The 20,930-nt window shown below is 43.7% G+C and overlaps 1 protein-coding gene across 2 annotated transcripts in view; it reads left to right on the plus strand.

The window, feature by feature from the left end:
* Window positions 1-20,662, plus strand: part of LOC147463675 (calcium sensing receptor, chloroplastic-like) — a 68,427-nt gene extending 47,765 nt beyond the window's left edge. Inside the window, exons 1-7 of one of the 2 annotated variants that reach the window (XM_086490138.1) lie at window positions 8,931-11,335; window positions 11,430-11,653; window positions 11,734-11,929; window positions 12,004-12,145; window positions 19,406-19,537; window positions 19,794-19,823; window positions 19,883-20,662. In XM_086490138.1, the coding sequence (XP_086346264.1) occupies window positions 11,281-11,335; window positions 11,430-11,653; window positions 11,734-11,929; window positions 12,004-12,145; window positions 19,406-19,537; window positions 19,794-19,823; window positions 19,883-20,039 (936 nt within the window). In that variant the 5' untranslated portion in view covers window positions 8,931-11,280 and the 3' untranslated portion in view covers window positions 20,040-20,662. The other variant, XR_015185271.1, reaches the window with a different exon arrangement.
* Window positions 20,663-20,930: the final 268 nt, after the last annotated feature.

The raw sequence follows: 20,930 nt of genomic DNA on the forward strand, positions 1-20,930 counted from the left end.
ATGTCACATAGCGCTGAAAAGTGGCAGAGCATTAGTGAGACCAAAAGGCATAACTCTATAAGCAAAACATTCCCATGGTGTGATGAAGGTTGTTGTAACAATGTCAAACTTCGTAAATAATTAATTTATTTAGGAGAAAATAATTATCTAATTAGTTGTGTGCACATCAGAATAGATCTAGCAGTCCTGGGACCTCAGGTACGCCCAAGTTTGGGCCAGAGCACCTCAGGGAGACCCTAGCAGAAAATACCTTGAAGCTTAGTGATTGGGAAATCGGATCTTCAATAAAGGGGTAGATAGTAGCCCCAGATTTCAGGCTCAGAAAAATATGCACGTCAATGCCAGCACAGGAATGAGATGGGGTCCTTAGTTCAGTAACCCTAAGTCCTGAATTATTTTTATGGCCTTAGGATAAGTCAATTAAAATATTTGTGCTGGACTAAATGGCCGGACAAGTGCGAACAGGTAATGTCGGAGCAGTATCGGTACGGCATTGTGGTGGGGAGCAGATAACATTTCAATAGTAGCATCTATGTGTGCAGTTGTGAGTTAATTTGCATATTTTAATAATAGCTTAGGGACTTTTAAAATGTGAAAGTTGGATGGTTTTTAAGTTTTTAAGTAGGTGTGTCACTTGGCACACTTACCAATGCAAACTGACTCTCTCACTCTCACTCTCACCCTCTCTCATTCTCTAGCGCCTCCTCTTCCTGTTGGCTATTTTAGGAGCCCCCCCTCCCCCTCTTCACAGGTTGGCAGTGCATCTCCCCCCCCCCCCCCCCCCAAAAAAAAAAGTGAGCGTGCTCTATGTATCGGAGCTTTCCATTGAAGCTAAAGAATCAGCCCTTGTGGTGTATGTGGAGTCTTGGAGCTTGCATCACTTAGAACAAGGTTTCTCTTGATCATAGTTGTGGGGGAAGATTCATCACGAAAAAGTAGAAGGAACCTCTCTTTCTTTCACGCCTAGCTGCTGCAAATTCTCTATTTTCAGCCCCTAATCACCTCTATTAGGGTGAATTTCAGCAAAGCACTCACAGAATCTAGTTCTTCTCTACCTACACTATGCGTACACAAAGTTTGGTGCGATTTCATCGCGAAAAAGGTCTCTATTTCGGCATTGGAAGATGCTCAGGTAACATTTTCAGGTTATGTGCAGAAAATTACAGCAAGCATGTGCGCATACATTTTGCGTGTTTCTCCCTTGTTTTTATTGCAGGAATGATTATGCATAATTAGCTGGAGGTGGACTCTCATTTTTCGAGAGCTTCCGTTGAGGACTCGTTTTCGAGAGCTTCCCAAAATCTCATCGCAGAGGGAAAATTCTCTCAGTATTCAGAGAGTAGCTTTCACACTCTCTTAGTCAGATGACAGAAGCAAAAAAGAAAGAATAGAGGACGGGCTATTGCCCCGTTCCTGTGCTTGTAAAGATTCTCCCTTAGTAATAAAGATAATCTCTTTATTAGCTATCTTTGGCTTTGGTCGTCTTGTGCTAACCATCTTTGTCCATTGTCACCTCACCCTAGGTGCTAGGTAGAGTAACTGGGGCCAGGTGATTTTTGGGCCCTGCACAGAAACATCTTGAACCGATCATATGGTTTAGAACATTCACTCAAAGAGAAATCTATAATAACAATTTTACGTCGTGACTCGGACGGCTTTTTGCTAGATTTCCCTTTAGTTTTCATCTTTTCTTCTTTTTGGGAAGATTCACCATCCCTCGTGCGCTTTACTCCCATGGCATCTACTCCTTTAACCTTGGTCTTACCTTTTGCCACTCCCTTGATATCCTCCTCCACTTTCTCCTTTCCCTTACCTTCAAGACTAATGACACTTACTGCCTTGTTGCCGACTGGTGGTGGGGGTAAGAGTGGAATGAGAGGTTGTGGTGGTGATGTGGTTGAACGGATGGTTGTACGATTTTCATAGGTGGTGCTTGTTGTGGTGGTGTCTTGCTCTTGGTGGTGAAATCTGGTTTTGTCTTGCTCCTCTATTAAAATTCTGCCTCCTTGGGTGTGGGTAGTAATACATGCCATGGCCATCTTCCCGACAATTATAGCAGTGGTACTCTTGGTTTTGCCTTTGTTGTCCTCTCCCTTGCTCTTGATTGCCCTTGTTGCACCAAATGGACAGATAGGTTCTCAAGCTGAGGAGTGATGCGACTCAACAAGTCTTGCCGCTTTTCTGATGCCTCTTGTGGTTGGGTTCTCTGAGCGGCTGTTGCAGTTGCTGGGGTTAGTCGGATTGAGCTTGATTTCTCTAACTCGTTGACTCTTGCTTGCATGCGCAGCTTCTTGTCTTTAAGGCGGACTACTTCCACTGCCAAATCATACGTTGCAGGGAATCTCCCCTTGACCTTCTTCTTATGCGGCGACCACATGCAAACAATGAAACGGTCCTCCTTTAGGAAATTAGGCAACATATTGCTCTCACAAATCCACAAACTTGGATTCGTAAGTGGCATACTCTAGCAGACTTCGCTCCTTTAACTCTATCAGTAGTTGCCATAACTTTTCTGAGGTTGTGCTTCCACTAAACCTCTTCATGTATGCAGCACGTAGTAAGTCCTATGTATCCTTGGTAGCTTGGGGCAAAGCATTGTACCAAGACTTCGCCTCTACTTTCATCAGTAGAGGGAGGATTCGTAGCCGTAAGGCGTCGTCACCCTTGTTAGAAACCACACAAGCGATGTCAAAGTTATCCAAAAAATGAGTGGTGATGTCTTCTTTCTTCTTGCCATTGAATGTGGGAAAAGAGACACTTGCCATGGTAGTAAATCAATCAGCAGACAATTACAAAATTTTTTATTTTTTATTTTTGGAATGACTTAGTGATTCATAAAGGTTTATACATGGGTGGAAAACTTGAGCAAGAGCTAAGAAGAGCACAAGGCTATAATAAAATAAGATGCTTACATCAAAAGAGTGGCAGTAATCAAGAATGGGCAAGATGATGGGACGTGGGAATATAAGAAACATCTCTGCTCCGAATAAGAAAACAATCTTTTGCTGGTAGAATATCTTCCTATCAATGTATACGTTTACATGCATGTGTTGCAAGAAACGGAAAGAAAAGACTTTTGGCCTATTGTTATTATCCATGTTGGGTGTAGGGCAAGGCTTTTACCACTAGAGTTGCATACCTTAAGTGTTGACAAGGTGACACCTTCACCACAGGCCTCTACGTCTTGTTGAAGTCCACATAATTCTCCATATTGGGTTCGAAACAGACTGGGCAAGAAGAGTCCACCTCAAACAGCTTTCTATTTTGCATGCGGCAGCGACGCTTGGATGGTCATACTTGACTTGAACTCTCTGGGCCTAGAGAGAGTGTAGGCCCACTTGCTTCCACCAAATGCTTTAGGCTTTGTGGCGTCTCTGACCGTTGGAGAGAAAACACTTGGTGCTACACAAAATCTGCCTGATGTAAGAGTGTTGATGCGGTTCTCAAAAGAAAAACTCATCGTTCTTTCTTCAGCTCCTTTGTCGGCACTCATTGACAGAATGCTTTGGTTGACAGCAGTGATGACATTTCGTAGCCCTCCCTCTTGATGCTCTTGATTTGCGATTAGCACGAGCAATGTGAGATTGGGAGCTTACCTCTTGGATATCGACGACGCTACAACCTAGCATGAGACTAAGTTGAGTTATTTCTTCCTAGCATTTATTGTTTTTTCTTTGATTTTCCCTTCAGCAATAGCATGTGTTAGATTTTTCAATTGTCACCAGTAGCTAAAGAATACACGACATTTGTTTGTTTGTTCACCCTCGCGTTCTTTAGTTACAAAGACAGTAGCACTTCAATGAAGGCCTTGAGTGCTTTTACAGTCTTCTCTTCTTCAGTCCTCCAATTTGAAAAATCTTGTAGCCACTCGTCCATGATTAATGGCATGTATCGCTACTCTTTGTAAATTGAAGGTCTTTGCAAAGCCTCCTCAGTGGGAGCACCAAATGGGAGGTGGAAGTGCAAAACAGACCCGGTGGCCTCTACACCAAGACTATGCACAATAGCCTCATCGTGGGAGGTACACAATAGGGGCACCACCTATCTTGGAATGCGGCTAGGACGCACGGTAAGGGGGTTGGTACATAGCACAAGGAAGATGTGGGAGAGAGAGAGAGGGAGAGAGGGAGAGAAAGAGATCATTAGAGCTTCATTAGTATAGGTTTCATAAACACCATAAGACAAGAAAGATGTGAGAGAAGGAGAGAGGGAGAGAAAGAGATCATGAGAGCTTAATTAGTATAGGCTTCATAAATACTATACAAACATTCACGAGGGGAATTACACATAATCAACCTCTCACAAACTCATGTATGCATGGTAACTCAAATCTCTTGGCCATTAAGAAACCAAAACGAATAACCATGGCCAATACTATGCGTAGAGATGCATACATAAGGATGTACATATGAGAGCGTGAGTGTTAGAGCTTGATTGTGTGTGTTTACAAAAGAGAAGGCCTCCCTTTATAGGTCAAGAGAGTGATTAGGGAAGAGATTATGAGCAAGAGGCGTTATTACAAAGTAACCTCAGTTAGAGGTATCCCACGAATGAGAGAGCTCTGTGTGCCCTGCTTATTGACCAATTTCCTCCTAATTGCCTTCATCATGGCGAGCTTTGTCTCCATGCCTCCTTCCATAGCTTGAGTCCAAGAGCTTCCTTATAATATTTGAGAGAATCTTGATAAAATGAGAAAAAATCAAGCACTAATGGAGGCCAAGAGAGTGATTAGGGAAGAGATTATGAGCAAGAGGAGTTATTACAAAGTAACCTGAGTTAGAGACATCCCACCAATGAGAGAGCTCTGTGTGCCCTGCTTATTGACCAATTTTCTCCTAATCGCCTTCATCATGGCGAGCTTTGTCTCCATGCCTCCTTCCATAGCTCGAGTCCAAGAGCTTCTTTATAATATTTGAGAGAATCTTGATAAAATAAGAGAAAATCAAGCACTAATGGAGAGAAACCTTTAAGAAATTATGTGTGTGTAGTTGGATAACCATGACTTCTTCCCATGTGAATAAATAGGCTCCACCATTTCGGCTATATCTCTCTCAAACCGTAACTCTAAAAATTATAAAAAAAATAGGGGCAGAAAGATCAGCTCAACGCCTATAACTTTGCTGTTGAAAACTTTTTCCAGTTCGGAATGAAAAAATTAAAGAAAAATCCCACAAAAATATGTGTCCGTCTGTTCCCTTCCAAAAGTCTTCTAGGTGGTCCTGTGTCCACAAGTGAATTATATTTGAATTTAATAATTTTGTTGACTCCAACTCCATAATGTATAAGATTCTCCTCCTTTTCACTATTGACTTTTACTCTTCACCTGTAGTGACCATGAGGTAATGACCATCGGGTAGAATCGGCATCCAATGAAATTGTCTTTTTCATAGGGTTTGTTCCTATCTCTCCTTATTTCCGAGATCCAAATGTGTCAAAACTATAGCTATGTACAAAATAAATACATAGATTTTTTGGTGATTTTTATGCATCAGGTTCTTCCTCCTCTTAGGGTCCTTGAGGCTTTGCCATCAAGTGCATATAACCAAGAGAGAGATGGACCAAAAGTTGAAAAGCGACCCTCGATAGCTAGGTCGATCACAAACCCATCCCCTGTGAGGTGGAGAAGATCTCTATAGAAAGCCATCTTCGTGCCTAACTCTTGTACCGGCTCTATCTGTCCTCCTCATGTCCAGCTGGATCAAATCCTGACGAATGAGTCTAGTAATCTCCACCCGTGTCAGAGACATCAAGGGTGCCTGTAGAGAGTACTGAAAAGGAGGCAGCCTGTCTATGGTGAAACCATGTGTCTGAAACCATGATGTCATTTGTGCATACCAGCATGATGTATCCCCTTGTAGAGCTGACTGTCTGGAGGACTCTAGGGCCAACTTGGCATATCTATTTCTGGTGGTATCCCATAGGCTGTGTAAAAGGAGACTGATTTGGTAAGCGACTCAATCTCCATAGGGGGGGCCAACTGACTCCTCTCGAATGATATCATGCGGTACGGAGGCCTTGGCTTCAATCAACCGAGAGATCATAGATACAAGGGCCTCTCCATACCTCTCCAACCATCTTGGCCTACAGAAGGTCCCCAAAGCTACACCCCATATAGCATAGTAGAGGCAACCAAAGTATGAAAGAGCCATAACTTTGTCCTAGGTTCTTGGAATTGACCCTGCAAATATATCCTCTCCAATCCTCTCAAAGCCGCATAAGCTCTAGTCAGTCTTTGTCTCTGCTGCCCTTCTCAAAGAAAATCTCGGCCCAGTAAAGACTACCCCCAGGTAAGTGTATTCATTTGTATACTCCAGAATCTCCTGACCATATGTGAAAGTAGGTGCTGATCTCTTGATCCACTGTGGTGTGGTGTTAAACTCCACAACCTTGGTTTTACCAAGGTTTACACATAATCCACTACCCTCTGCAAAACTGTGTAGTGCATCCAAATGTCGCTGCATACCTCTAGTGAGTCTGATATCAACACAATATCATCAGCATATAACAACAATGACTCAAGAGTCAACCCGAGGTACAGAAGATACCCAAGACCTTTGAAAAAGGGAAAGCAAAGATGGTGGAAAACCTGAAGAGGACAGCACAACTACTTTCGAACAAAACTTTGGCATTGCAGGTAATGCAGGTTGAGGAAGAGCACTCGATTGATGCGCAGACTAGAGGAGATGGGGGTGCCCAGAGAGTTGATTTGGGGGATTATGGCTTTGTACAGATCAGTGATGGGACATGTACGCACTCCGGAAGGGGTATTTGATTTAGTTCACTCTACTATTGGGGTGAAACAAGGTTGCCCATTGTCTCCTACTCTATTTGGTATGTATGTTGATGAGGTGTCTGATTACATTGACAGAGAGGGTGACAGAGGTGCCCAGCTGGCAGGGACGTGGAGTTCTGCCATCTGTTTCCTTAGGTCCTCAAGCTCCTCTTCTTGTCCTGCCACGACGGGTATATTTCTGCCAAGAAACGTCTCTCCTTATGGGGAGGACCTTGCTTCGATACCAGTGTTACAGAATCGGAAGCGAGCAATTAACACTTTCGTACTATTTAATTGCACAATTCAAATTCAAAACAAAATTAAAAAAAAAAAAAACTCAATAGACACGTCACTGGGGACCAGAAGATGGGCTCGTCCCCCCGCTTCAGGAGATTTTTTTCTATTAACTGATCAAACGATTCTTACAAAGCACATGAATCGGAGAAGCGTGGTCTATTCTCTGTCCCAAAACTACTCCAAGGCACAAAATGCATACTATTCATTAGAGACATGGCTGAAAATTAGAATACTTGTAGCCAATAATGGCTATCTTTGACTCGTATTATCTTGTTTCGTGCATGAGAGGTTCCTTTTTGTATCTGCCCTCTTCTAAAGCACGGAAACGAGGTTCTCCTTACTGAAATTTTGTCTTCCTGAGCTCATTTGAGGGCTGAAAACTGTTTGAACAGCCAATAAGAACACTTGTCTGAGTGCAACTACCCTCAGAGGGACACACGCAAGCGTCTGTTGGCTGCCCTTACTTTTTGTTTATAGTCCTTAGCCTATGCATAGCCTTTGTTTGTGAGGGAACATGAGATTGAGAAGGAGAGAGGGCATGAGATAATCTTTGGCTGGTTTCACACTGGCTTTGCCAGTTATTTTAAAAGGTTTTTAACCTTAGGCTTCAAAACCAGTGCTAAGAGGTGAGTTTCTAGCCAATCTGGAGCAAGTTCTTCTTAACCGACCCTATGCCCTCCAGACCTAGTGTGCCTGCTCCTACCAAGTCGTCATAGAATTTTGTCTAGTCGACCACTTTGATGTGTGACCAAAAATAATAATAAATAATGTCTTTATGAAAACTAGGGACACCATCTTATTCATGTGCTTGTTTAGACATGTTTTGCATTGCATCTGGCTGTTCTACTTAGCGTACTACCCGAACATGGATAAATTTCCCAGATGGCACAATGCACTGGAAAACTTACCCGTTTTTTATTAAATTAATTGGTATCAATAAATTCTAGTAATTTTGTGCACAAAAATCATTTTTATTCATTTACAGCATTAGCCAAAATTGTTAGTCAGGGAAAGACTCGGACTTTCGTCTCTTGTGTCGGTATTTCCTGTGTTTTAGAAATTCGTTGATCCATGGTCAATCAGTTTCCTCTTCTGTCAAAAGAGAGGTCTTCTTGTTGAATTTCAGCTTTGCTTAGATTTTCATTGTTGACTTGAGGGGAGGATTGGCAATCTTCTGCCACCTCTTATAAAACTGTGGAAGAAGTTATTCCTTCAAAATCTTAGCATATTTTGGATCCTTTGAGTACTTCATCAATTGCTTTGCATAAGTGCTAACTTGTAGCTGCCCTCGAAGATTTGCAAGCTGTGGGTCTCGATGAGAGTTTATTTGAGTTGATCATCCAACTACTTGTCAATGGACTTGTTGTCATTCGAATCTCCATTGCCATTAGAGTCGTCTTCTTGCAAAACTGTAGATGGGACACGTTCTCATTCCTGGAAGAGGTGGAGTTCGACTCCTTGATGCATTGCCCGCCCTCCTCACGGTACTTCTTTTTATTAGTCAATCATAGAGTACAACCGCTGGGGGAGTCCACTTTGCGATCGTGCTACCAAGCTGATATGCAGAATTGGCTCCGTAGGCTTACTTATAAAGTCCCTCGGCCGAAAGTAACAGATACAAAAAGCTGGCATTCTCAAAAGCTTCTGCTAGCACCCAAAAGTTGGTTTCCCACTGCATAGGACTTGCCTCATCATCTCTCTCTCTCTCTCTCTCTCTCTCTCTCTCTCTCTCTCTCTCTCTCTCTCAGGGCTCGGCAAAAGATAGGTTCGCTTTATCCAAAGCCTGTTCAAAATGAAAAACGATCGGCTGAAATTTGAGCAAGAAGGTTTTCAGGCCTGTTCAAATCATGGAATTTTTAGTTATAATATGAGGATTTTAGTGTGATTATCCCTCTCAATTTCAGAGATAACCTGCTCATATGCGTGTGAAAAGGTTCTAAAGCCGAGTCCACAACAAATGTTTCTTGAGCCCTCCTCTCTCTCCGTATTCTGAGTTTTCCACATCATCACATTGTGACACTCAACGAAGAAACATATCTCCACCACACACAAAGTGCACATCACATATGAGCTTGTATTTAAAAGCTCGATGGATAAATGCATATTTCGTCAATAGAAAATATTCCTCATGAGAGAGATGTTCCTTTCCATGCTATAAAGGTCTTTTGGCCTTGACCATAAAGACCTCCATAACCATGAACTGAGATGTGGCATGTGCTTCATTCAAAATTTCAATGACCTGCCAATGTGCTTTATTCTCCAAGATTCAAATCGTTTCAACAAACCCTTTACTTCAAAGCATAAGGTCTTCAATCTAGGATTCTTACTTTGCAAAACATGTTAAACTTTCTTAACAACCAACAAAGCATCACCTTTGTTTTGTAATCTGTGCACACCCAAGTCAAAGCATACTCACAAGCCAAGCTCCAAAGCCCGGTACTTTGCTTCATTATTAGTGCTAGCATCAAGCTTGACTGCTCTTTTTCTAGCATCAAGCTTGACTGCTCTTTTTGGCTATAAGCTGCCTTGTAGGATCATACACTATAAGACCACCAGAAGCTGCTCCATGAGATTTTTGATAAGAGCCATAAAAAAAGAGTGTATAAGCATCTTTAAGATCACACCTAGGCTCTATTGGCTTCTTCAAAGTTTCCTCCTTGATGCTAAGAGGACTTTGCTTGTAGGTAGCGAATCTGCAAGTGTAGCCCTTGTGCTTTCTTCAACTAAAAAATGAAAATTGAAACTCTCGCAGTTCAGTCACCCACTTCATGATTGACTTTAAAAGACGTGTACCATTAATGCGTTGCGGTAGAGATGAATAGATTGTCAAGAAAACAAATGGTCCTGGCAAAAGGTAATGCCTAAAGTGCCTGCATGCATAAACCACACTAATCATGATAAGCTCAATGTTTGAATACGTGGGCTCTAGTGCTTGCTTAATCCTACTAGCATAGTAAACATGCCGCATATACTGGGAATTTTTACCTCTTTGAAGCAAAAATAGCTCCCATCGCATTTTCACCAACAGAAGGATTGGCCTTAGCAAGGTTGATCCCAATTTGGAGCTTGCATAGCTGGGAAAGCTCCCAAGCACTTTCTTCACACTTTGGAAGACACTCTCATATGGATAAAGCAATTGTGAACAAAGAGGGATGAATCAGGAAAAGTATTTTACCTTTTGGATGAATGTAGGAAGTTGCTTAGGATCCTTTTTTGATAACAAAAGCATAAGTGCCTTAACTTTTTCGGGGTTTTCTTGCCACTTTCGGACACCACATGGCCTAGTAGTTTCACCCATGGTTGTGCAAGGTGGCACTTCTTTGGGTTCAGCTGCCTACCACAAGCATTATATATGGATTAAGTTCCTGAAATCTTTCACAATGATCTTTGTGCATGCTATATATACAAAAATTATCAATAAAATCACGTTAAACTTGCCCAAGAAAGGATTAAGTGCCCAATTCTTGCGCTTTTGGTAATAACACCCACCCCCCCTCTGTGCGGGGCCACCACAACCCCCTTCCCTGTGCCCGGCGAAAAAAAAGGGAGACTCCCCAAATTAAGGTGGATAAAATCTGGTCCCAGACCAACTAGGTGGATACACACCATGCCAATAATATTGGCCAGGAATACGTGAACACATGACCCAATGAGAGAGAAACTTCCTCACATAGGGTGGGTACAGCCACATAATAACCAACTCCCTAAGGTCTGCCCCTAGGAGATACACCGGTGCACTAGCAGCTCTGTCCAATGAAGTGATAAACTCTAATAGCACGCAAGGGTTAGGCAAACATGACTGACATCGCTTAAGAAACTACCTCACACAGGCTGAACACAGACACAAAGTAACCTTCACGGCCACAAAACAACCCTCAGAATCTGCTACCTTGGGAGCTCCGCTTAGAAAGGTCACAGGTGACAAAATAGGGGCTGTGTTTGGTTTTTTAGACAAACGTGAATGACATCAACAAAGAGATGGCACTTTTGTAAGCATTCCAGTCAGAAAGTGACATTGCAATTTGGTTCACATTTGTCATTCTTCTTTTCTTTTGACCATGCCAATGCATAGGAAAATTAGGATCTTATGATGCTACTACACTCGAAGGATATGAGTTTGGGAGAGTGATAGCTAAGATTGCCAAATTACAGTTAAAAAACGTTTTGTTTGATATGCAGATGATCATTTATCGTAGTCTTTACCTCATCTTATGTATATCTTCTATACTAATGATTTGCCATTTAAGTATCTTAGTAATAGTGGCTGTATGCTTCCTGTATAAGCAGATTTGTTACACCTATCTTTCATAAAGACGCAAGAAATTGCTTATTGAAAAATATCATAAACTTAATCCTCCAGATTCGAGCTGTATATTTGCATGTTCTGAGGGCCGTGAAAAGCTTGGGCGAACTGGCTGCAGTCTTTTCTCGGCAATTGAAGTTGCACTTGTCCCCTTTCTCAACAGCATAGTCAGGTTGGTTGTCCAGCTATCCAAAGGTGTCGCAGGTGGCCTCATCTTGCCTACTGAAAAGTTTTTGCAGTCACTGGGATTCGACACAAAGCCAGTGGTTGAAGCACTTAAGGTATGATTTTCAGAAGCTATGATTTTTGAACATGACTTCATAATGATCACTGAATTTCCCATTTGCAACTTTCAAGGTAGATTATTTTTCTAGCCGTCAAGCAAGCATCCGAGCAGATTTGTGAAGCCTTGGAGCCTCTTCTTTCAAACGTATCACAAACAAGACTAACAACTGATCATCTTTACCTTATTCGAGCTGTTGTACTCATTGGCATGAGCTATTTTTTGGTTCTTTTCATTATACAAATGTTAGTCCGTGTGGTTAGAGGCTACAAAGGTGAAAATATGTTTTGGTTACTTATTGGGAAGGTCTGCTGGTTTACTTGCTGAAGGCTTTACACTTTGTGGCAGGTGAATTGTCTTCTCTGGAGGCCCTTGATATGGTTTTGAAGAGAGGCCATCTTTTGATAGATGTTCGAACAGAAAAAGAAAAATTCAAGGCTGGCATTCCCAGCTTGCCTGAGAATGCAATGAAGAATATTCTATTTGTTCCGTAAGTTGGCTACTGGTTGATGCAACTACAGCATTCCTTTGTTTGGATGTTTTCTTTAAGAACAAGGTGCTTGAGTATTATCAATACATCTCAGGAATCCAAGCTGAATAGGCACGTTTATCAATACAATCTGATTTCTTAAGTAATTGATTCGATGTTAGTGATGAAGGGTAGGGGGCTGCTTAAGCCAATGGTGCTATAGATCAGCTCTAAGTTGTCACTGGTATGCTCATTCCAATGGCTTGTTTGAAGAACATGGTCCCTCCTGATGTTTTCTTAGAAGGTACAATCCCAAAGCTATATCTGCATGAGGCGTGTTTGTGGCTTTTGGTCAAGGGCTATAATGGCTCCTCTAGATACATAGACCAAGGGGTTCGGTTTTAGTAGTCTGCTAGGTCCCCGAATTCTCTTTTTGCAAGCAGTTAAACTCTGATAGTAAGAAGTTCCAACCAGGACGAATTGAGAATAGACCTAGCTCTATCTCACACTGGAACGTGGCCAAGAGGAGTCCTAGCTATGTGATGGTTTTTTTCATAAGAGCAAGGGCGGCAATCTCTTGCTTAGACCCTAAACACCTAGAATGCAACTCGTGCAAAGTTACCCAACTCATCATGTCCACCCATCTGTAGGATGGCGCTTCGGAGCATCTATCCACCTGCTTTCCACATACTCCCACCATATACAAACAGATTCCTTAACTAAGTCAGGTTCGTCAAGAAAGCCTTTTAAATGTAGTAGAGACTGATCGAAAAGAGAGCCTATATCACGACAAAGCATTTTGACAGTGTTTGTAGATGTGTCACGTGCACATCTAACCCTATCTACATGTGGACAAGCTGTAACTCCTATTTCTAGGGTTTAGGACAACCTAGGAAGTGTTTTGGCACCCTTGTGAGCTTGTACGTAAGACGTGCATGTCTAGACTCTAGGCACTTTACAGTAGCTGCATACCCTCTGATTGCACGAGCATAACCTGTGTCTGCTAGGTGTAGGCACTGGGGAGTGTTCCCATACAACACCATTAGTACCAAGCCTAGGTAACAACTGCATACAAAGCACCCCTTATTAGTAGTCCATCAACTTATTAATAAGTGACATTTTAGCATCATTTTATAAAGTTGTGGGGCTCAATCTGACGCTTCTCGACTCAGAGGTCACCTCTCCAGACATCTAGTACCGCAGCACAAGCACCTTCATCATTTTTCATCCATCAACCCATTGCCAACTTTAGTAGCAGAATCAGCCCAGCGTTTTCAGATTTCAGCCGTAGCCTCATCGTCAGATCGCAGTTCCAAGATAGATTAGCCCTAGCGTTTTTAGTTCCCAGTCCTTAGCCTCGCAAGTCAAGCATCTACGGCAAGATCTCATTAGCATCTCAGCATTTAGGGCCATTGTATCAGCATTTGTGTAATCTAAAGCAAATATCTCTCTAGCAATAGAGAGGGAGGTCCTTGGAGGGCATTTGGGACCCCATCCACTGTTGGTCTTCTCCCTCTATCACTGGCAGAACCTTCACTCAGAGTATCATTCTCTCTTCTATCTCTAGTCTTTGCACATCTCTCATGAAGTAAAAGGAACTCTCTCATAGTAAAAGGAACCTTGAGTACACAGTGAGCACTCATCCTGAGCATTCACCATCAATCACTTCCGCTGCACATTACAAGATGGTTCTAATTGGACTCAACCAAACTGGCTATGAATTTTAAATCTGCTGTGTGTCTAACATCAATATCTACATGTCTAGAATTATGGACCCCTAGCCAAAACTTGCAGGACCTGCTCGACCATACCCCCTCTTCTTAGGCAGTCAAAGAGGACCGAGCCACGGTGTTGTCAAAGTTGACAATGCGGAAGGGATGAACCAAGGAGAGAGAGAGAGAGAGAGAGAGAGAGAGAGAGAGAGAGAGAGAGAGAGAGAGAGACTTCTGAAGCAACCAACCTTGGCAATGAACTAACAATTTAAAATGGGGGCCTGGGGTGTGTGCTTATATACTAGCCTTGGGGACCCTAATTACCCCCCAAAGCACATTGCCCTACCAAGAGTGAAAAATAAGTAAAATAAATACGTAAAGCCAAAATAAATATTGGGATCACATTGGGCTATTCACTTGAGATTCTATAACTTTAACACACTCTCTGTAGCTCATAGTGGACATAAATAGTGAGACCAAGTCGATGAAGAAACCATGGACATTCCGGCAACAACTATCCGCTAGATACACCTCGGATTTGCTATTATCAATGTGTCACCTGAGAAGAATGCCATCTTGATCACCGGTTGCCTCATAGAAAATTGAATCGTAGACAACAACTACGTCCAATAATTTCCACTCGTGAGCTGTGAACACATCATGTCCAAACTTTCCTAGACAATGAACTTTGAAACACATCTTGTCCATAATCCGGCCAACAACAATGGATTGTTTACAACACATCCATAGTACGTCGCATTGGTTCCTTGCTAGATGCATGTGCATTGAACCCCAACCCATGGGTTCAAACACCAATAACTTGAACTCCAACACATGGGCCCAAATTATTTGTGTGCTTCTAGTGCAGAAGAAGGATGGCTCTTGGTGCATGTGTATTGATTACCCTGCATTGAATAAGAATACCATCAAAAACAAGTTTCCTATTCCAACGATTGATGGTATTCTTGACTGTTTAGAGGGTGCGGCAATTTTCAGCAAGATAGATCTTAAGAGCGGATACCATCATATTCGTACCATGCCAGAGAATTTGTACAAGTTTGCGTTTAGAATGACGTTTGGTCTATATGAGTTTCTAGTGATGCCATTTGGTCTTACAAATGCTCTTGCTACGCTCCATAGGATGATGGATTGGATTTTCCATCCACATCAAAAGTTTGTTGGCACATTCTTTGATGACATGGTAGTCTATTCGAAGAATGAAGAGGAGCATAGGCGTCACTTGACCATTGTATTCGAAGAGATACAACTTATGCAGTCACAGGTTAAAACCGGCCCTTAGGGCAGTAGACTTTAGCTTTCACCCGATTCTTTACTTGAACTTCACGACACAAAGATAAACGTGTAACTGGAATTAACACTTCAAACAAAGCATGGCTTGGCAGCTAGAGTGCTTCCAAGCAGACGACGACTTTCTGTAGGGCCCAAAGAATGGTGCCCCTTTCGATATTTCTTCTTATTAAACTTGGGAGAAAACATGCAAGTTCCTACGAGCTGTCCCACTTTTACGGTGCTGAAAATGGCCTACTCTAGCTCGATTTTGGCAGCATAATCGTAGTAGGAGGCTTCACAGACAAAATCCTCGTGCAAAAGGTGACTTTCCCGGTGCATACGAGCACTTTCCCAAACCTGGCGAGAATCTGCAGCACGCTGAATTCTCTGTTTTCTACCTTGTAAATGGACCAGATCACCTATACAGTGATCCCCTCGTTTCCCCTAAGCTCCTAAGGGTATTAGGGATCAATTAGGGTCAAAACCCTAAACCTACAAAAATACACAGAGGTTGTAATTCACTATTTCGGGCTTCGTTTCGCGTGCTGCTCGCATTCGTAGCAAGCCCTCGAGCTCCCGCAGTTGTAGGGCTACTTGCCCTTTGAATCGGAGCTAATCCAATACCTGTGCAAGAGGCTCTTGCCTCGGCAAACGCGCATGACTCCACACAATTGTACATACAGATGAAGAAAGCCCTCGAGCGGGGCATCACGTTTCTGTATTCAAAGGGTGAGAGGTGTGCACGAGAGCGGAATCATCCTGCTACATAAGAAGAAGGCAAGCTTTTTATTAAAGTTGTGAAACCCACTACTCACACACAGTGTAAGCACTTAATGAAGAAGATGTAGTCCCAAAATGACCTCTTCTCTCAAATTTGGCTCCAACTGAGGTGGCTTGCAAAAGAACTCTGGAGGTGCCAAGTGTCCACTTTGCCTCTTTTGAGTTAACTTCCTAATATCCACCACTTATAAGTGTCGCATGGGGCCAAAATGACTTGAACTGAGCCTAGGCACCCTTTTACTGCTCGGATTTCAGTGCTGACTGGCCCAACCATCTCGTGGTGACCTGCCCTTCCGCTGTTGCGGGTGAAACTCTCGGCTGTCGGCGGTTTCACATTGGCCATACAATGTCTGGCAATTTGTGACTTCAAAAAGAGGGTCCCAAAAATTAAACAAAAATCAAGAGAAATAAACAAACAACTAAGTAGTGGTTGCCACAGCCTCGTGACATACCCCCATCTTGAATCGCAAACGTCCTCGATTGCATGCCAAATATAGATGCCATAGATGATTTAGTGTGGTTAGCACCCTTTTATCATCACATGTATCCGCAGGAAAGGTCATGAAATATAGATACAAATGACTTAATGAAACCTTTATACTTTTTCCATTTCTAGTACGAGTTTGCAAACGACTCAGCTTTGTACTTGGAGAGCCAGGAGGCCAACCTTCACAGGTGTGAGCAGGCTCTTGAGACTTTATGTTGTGCATCAAGCGCAGTGATCAATTGGAGAAAGACAGTGGCTTTCTCTGTTGGTAGTGCTCCTACGCCTGATTGGCTGCCAGGTGAGGCTTTCAGATGGATTCCCCCAGGGACTGCAGTTCGATACTTGGGTTGTCAGGTTGGCTTGGACTTGTCTCCTGAGCAGCAGATTGCTCCCCTCTTGTTCATCAAGAGGAAGCTGTTACATTGGAGCTCCAGACGACTTTCTCTAGCTGGCAGAGTTGTAGTGGCCACTGGCCAACCAGGTGTTGTTGGCTACTATGTGGTACATCACATCTTGTTGGATCGTTTTGAGTTCCTGCATCAGCCAGGTAGAGAGGATGATCAGGAATTTCCTTTGGTCAGGGCGCGACACTTAGATAGCCCGGGCCAAAGTGGCCTGGCAGGTCATCACTCTACCTTGTTCTCAGGGGGGGTTGGGTATCATAGACCCAGCACAACAGAGCAGAGCCCTTCTTGCAAAGTTTGTTGTCAGAGGATTGCTTCCAGGGGAGGAGTCCTAGAAGGAGTTTTTGCTTTAGCGGCTTCGTGCTAGAGTGCCTCACGCTGGAGGCCCTTGGAGACCTTCGACCAAATAGATTTTCACAAAGATGCGCAAGGTTGGCTTGAGCAGGAGACTGGAGGACCGTTTTGCTGTGAGTTTGCTCCGCTCTCGGGAGCAGCTGCGGAGAGGCTTGGAGCAACACCAGCCTACTTGCACAGAGGAGCGCCTGAGACAGCCCCTTGTTTGGAACCCCATGGTCAGCACTCAGAGACGCTACTTGGTTGGTAGTAGGCCTCATATTTCTTGGGGTCCCATGGCAGAGGGTCCAACATGCACTTTAGGTGACTGGCTACAGTTCTCAGGCTTGTCAGAGGAGCTTCATAGCATCCAGCTACAGGGCATGAGAGAGGTGCAGAGCATGTGTCAGGACATCACAGAGGCAGTACCAACTGAGTGGCTCACATCTCTCGAGCCAACATCACCCAGATGGATGGGGGCCTTCATGCGACTCAAGGTTCTCATCGCAGTTCGGGCTTGCTCAAAGACTGTACCCTCCCTGTTTTTCGAGCTACATGGTGAGGGTCGTTTACACCGAGTTTCAATAGAGATCCCACAGGTGGCAGAGTGCTGTTTTCAGCGGATCCGAGTTGTGGGCATCTGTGGGAGGACTTGTGTCAAAGATTCTGACCCAACAATTCTTGAGATTGGCCACTGGAGGCTATGGGCTTGGGAGAGCTGTCCACTGGCACGAGTGCCGTGGGATCCTGGAGAGTGGTTTTGGAGGGACCCTTTCGCATCAGCCGACCATCCAAGTGTCCCTTTCTTTTAGTACACTGTTCGCTTGGGACGTCACATACTGGCAACACGAAGAGGCTCGTCCTGCTGCAGCACCTCATTGGCAGGAGGAGGATCTCACAGCTGAGTTCTTGTCAGCTTTTTGGGCGAGGTTGTTGGACGCCAGATAGCCGCGGTGAGTCACTTTGTTCCAGTGGCTGGTTGCACATAGAGCTACAACAGTGGGGAGCTGGCTTATACATAGTGGTCTCTCGGTAGCATGCGCAGCTTGTGACCATCCTGTGGAGAGTCAGCGTCATTGTCTTTGGGACTGTCGTATGGCACAGCAGGTTGGGCTTCGTGTCTTTCGGCTGATGCCAGCTATTTCCACAACACGGCAATACACTTGGAGGCAGCTGCTTGGTCCACTCTCACGGGCCCGGCACTACAATTTGAGCTATCCTCCACCAGCAGGATGATAGTGATGCAGGGGGGTTGACCTACACTCTAGCCTGCTACAGAGCTTACTCCACAGGAGTGGTGCAGTGAGAGAGAGGAGTGTTGGGATCTCATCTGTGGCCTGACACTCTGGTTCATCTGGGGGGGCCCGCTGCTTCAGCATCTTTGAGGCTCGCCCTGTACCACCAGCAGAGACAGTTCAAGATCTCTGGCTAGAGCTGATCCATATTCTCAAGGGACAGTTCGAGAGACTCCAGGGCAGCTCCGACCACAGGCGGGAGCGTAGAGAGGCTTTCCTTCGACTCTGGCGCCCTGGGCCTTTCTTCACCATGGTCCAGGGTGTGCTCAGATGGCACTACCGTCCACTTGTGTGGCTCTTCCCTCCTCCCGTCTCCTAATTTAGCCTCATTGTACACATGCTTATTTTTCATTCGGAGAGTCTCCCCTTATGATTGTTGTAGCCCTCTCTAGTAGAGGTGGTTGTAGCCCTATGGGCAGTTTCTTTTCTCGTAAAAAAAAAAACCCAAATCCTAAACGTGCTCCATAAACAAAGGAAAAACAGACAAACATGCAAGTAAACTATCAACAAGCGAAACAAACGCACACCCTCAGGGCCACACCACTGACAAGAATGCACGCATCCCCCATACAGCACAGGAATCAACCAATACAAGCAGCAAGAAACAAAGCAAAAGCTCACAAGCTAGAAACACACAACCAAGCAATCGAAACTAGAAACCACCGAAAAGAAGAAACAAGAAACAAAACAGAAAAGGAAAAAAGAAGGCAGGGGGATAAGCAGGCAGAGGAAAAAGAGGAAGGGGCTGGGTTTCTGCAGCTCGCAGCAGATTCGCGGGTGACCCAACTTGTGCGTGTGTCTAGAATGAATGATTGGCAACTAGAGAAAATCATAATATATTTGGGTTAGTCATCGTAATTCATGTGATCCCTGGAAAAATTTGTTGCTTTTAGTTTGTTCTGATTCATTTTATATTGGCCCGTGATTGCAAGCAATTCAATACTCCTGACTTTGTTTCCCTTGTTTGTGAACATGCACAGGATTGAGGATCTCTCTTATAAGTTCAAAGGGAAGCTCAGGGACTACAGGAAAGCGGAGGCAGAAGTGGCACCAATCAAGATTTCCTATTTGAGAAGAATCAACAAATCCTCCAAATTGGTGATTTTGGATAGGTGAAGTGACAAATCTTGACCTATTAGGTAGTTGTTTTGCCAGAATTCAATCGTCTATCTGAAGACCGTTTGAATGAAGAGCTGGACAAGCATGCTAAAGCATTGTTTCTTAATGTTGAGATCCCTTTCTATCAATAAGATATCCTGATTTTGGAATCTTATGTTATTAACATCTTTTAATCACGAACTAGGCTCAATTTGTGAAGTATTATGGGCTGCTTCTCTTGGTTTGATATTGCTGGTATCCATTTTCCAGATATGGAGATGTTGCAAAGCTTGTTGCAAGGTCGTTGACACGGTTCGGTTTTCAAAATTTATGGGTGGTTACTGATGGATTTGATGGAGGAAGAGGCTGGGTTCAGAGAGCACGTCTCCTACAACTGGCCTAGCACAAATGTTTTCACCTACCCGACTTATTTCTGAGGGTGCCAAAAGGATATTTCCTAGTGCAAGAGATATTGATGTGGCCCCTCAAATGAGAAAGCTGAGTGATGATGAGTGATCTGTGTATTTGGTGGCAGAGAGGGGCTCAGCACAAGTAATGAGCTGCTTGACGGCGCAAGAATATGGAAGGTTTTGCGTTGACTCAGTGAAAAAAGACTAAATCAACTTTGTTATAGCAATTTTGATCACAGAGTTTCTCTCAGAAATGGTGGCTTCGCGTCCTCCTGCAGACCTCTACATAGTCATGCAGAAACAAAATATTGGCGTAGCTTAAAAGATCTACAAGAGTTCTTGCCTCTGAAGTTGGCGAACCTGAGATCGGAAGTGTCTAGGGCCAGTAATTGCAAAAGACTCACCTGTAACTATGACGACAGCCATTGAATCTCCGGGAGTCTCAGCTACAGATTTGGAGCAAGAGTTTGATCAAGTTTGCAGAGATGTTCGTGTATGTCATCCTGATTACATTGCCTAGGGATGTTGCTGTACAATTTTCAGGTCCTTTTGGTTCATCCTTTTGAGGGAAGAAGATAAACATGGTTACTCGGGCATTATGCCTAGTAAGCAGTTGAATCTTAGACCGCCCAAGTCATACAATCTGTGTACTTTATATATGTTAATCTTGTATTTTTTATTTTTTTGACTGGATTCTGTCAATGTAAGATGCAATCCTGCTTATCATCATCTATGTTACCAAAACAGTCTTGTTTGGAAAGTGTTGTCGTGCATTCGGTTGCGGACCTGCCAACAGGGTTTAGGGTTTAGGGTTGGAAGCACCAGGCATTGGCTATATTGAAAATCAATTGGAAGCTCTTCCAAATAGTGGTCTCTCTCTCTCTCTCTCTCTCACACACACACACACACACACACCCACACACACCCACGTGAGTTGCTGTGGATGATCCGGTATAGTTAGTTTGTTGCGGATACCAGCTTCATTAGATAGCTATTG

The sequence above is a fragment of the Adiantum capillus-veneris genome, chromosome 2, assembly GCF_014529385.1.
Source record: "Adiantum capillus-veneris isolate H3 chromosome 2, ASM1452938v2, whole genome shotgun sequence".
NCBI lineage: Eukaryota > Viridiplantae > Streptophyta > Polypodiopsida > Polypodiales > Pteridaceae > Adiantum > Adiantum capillus-veneris.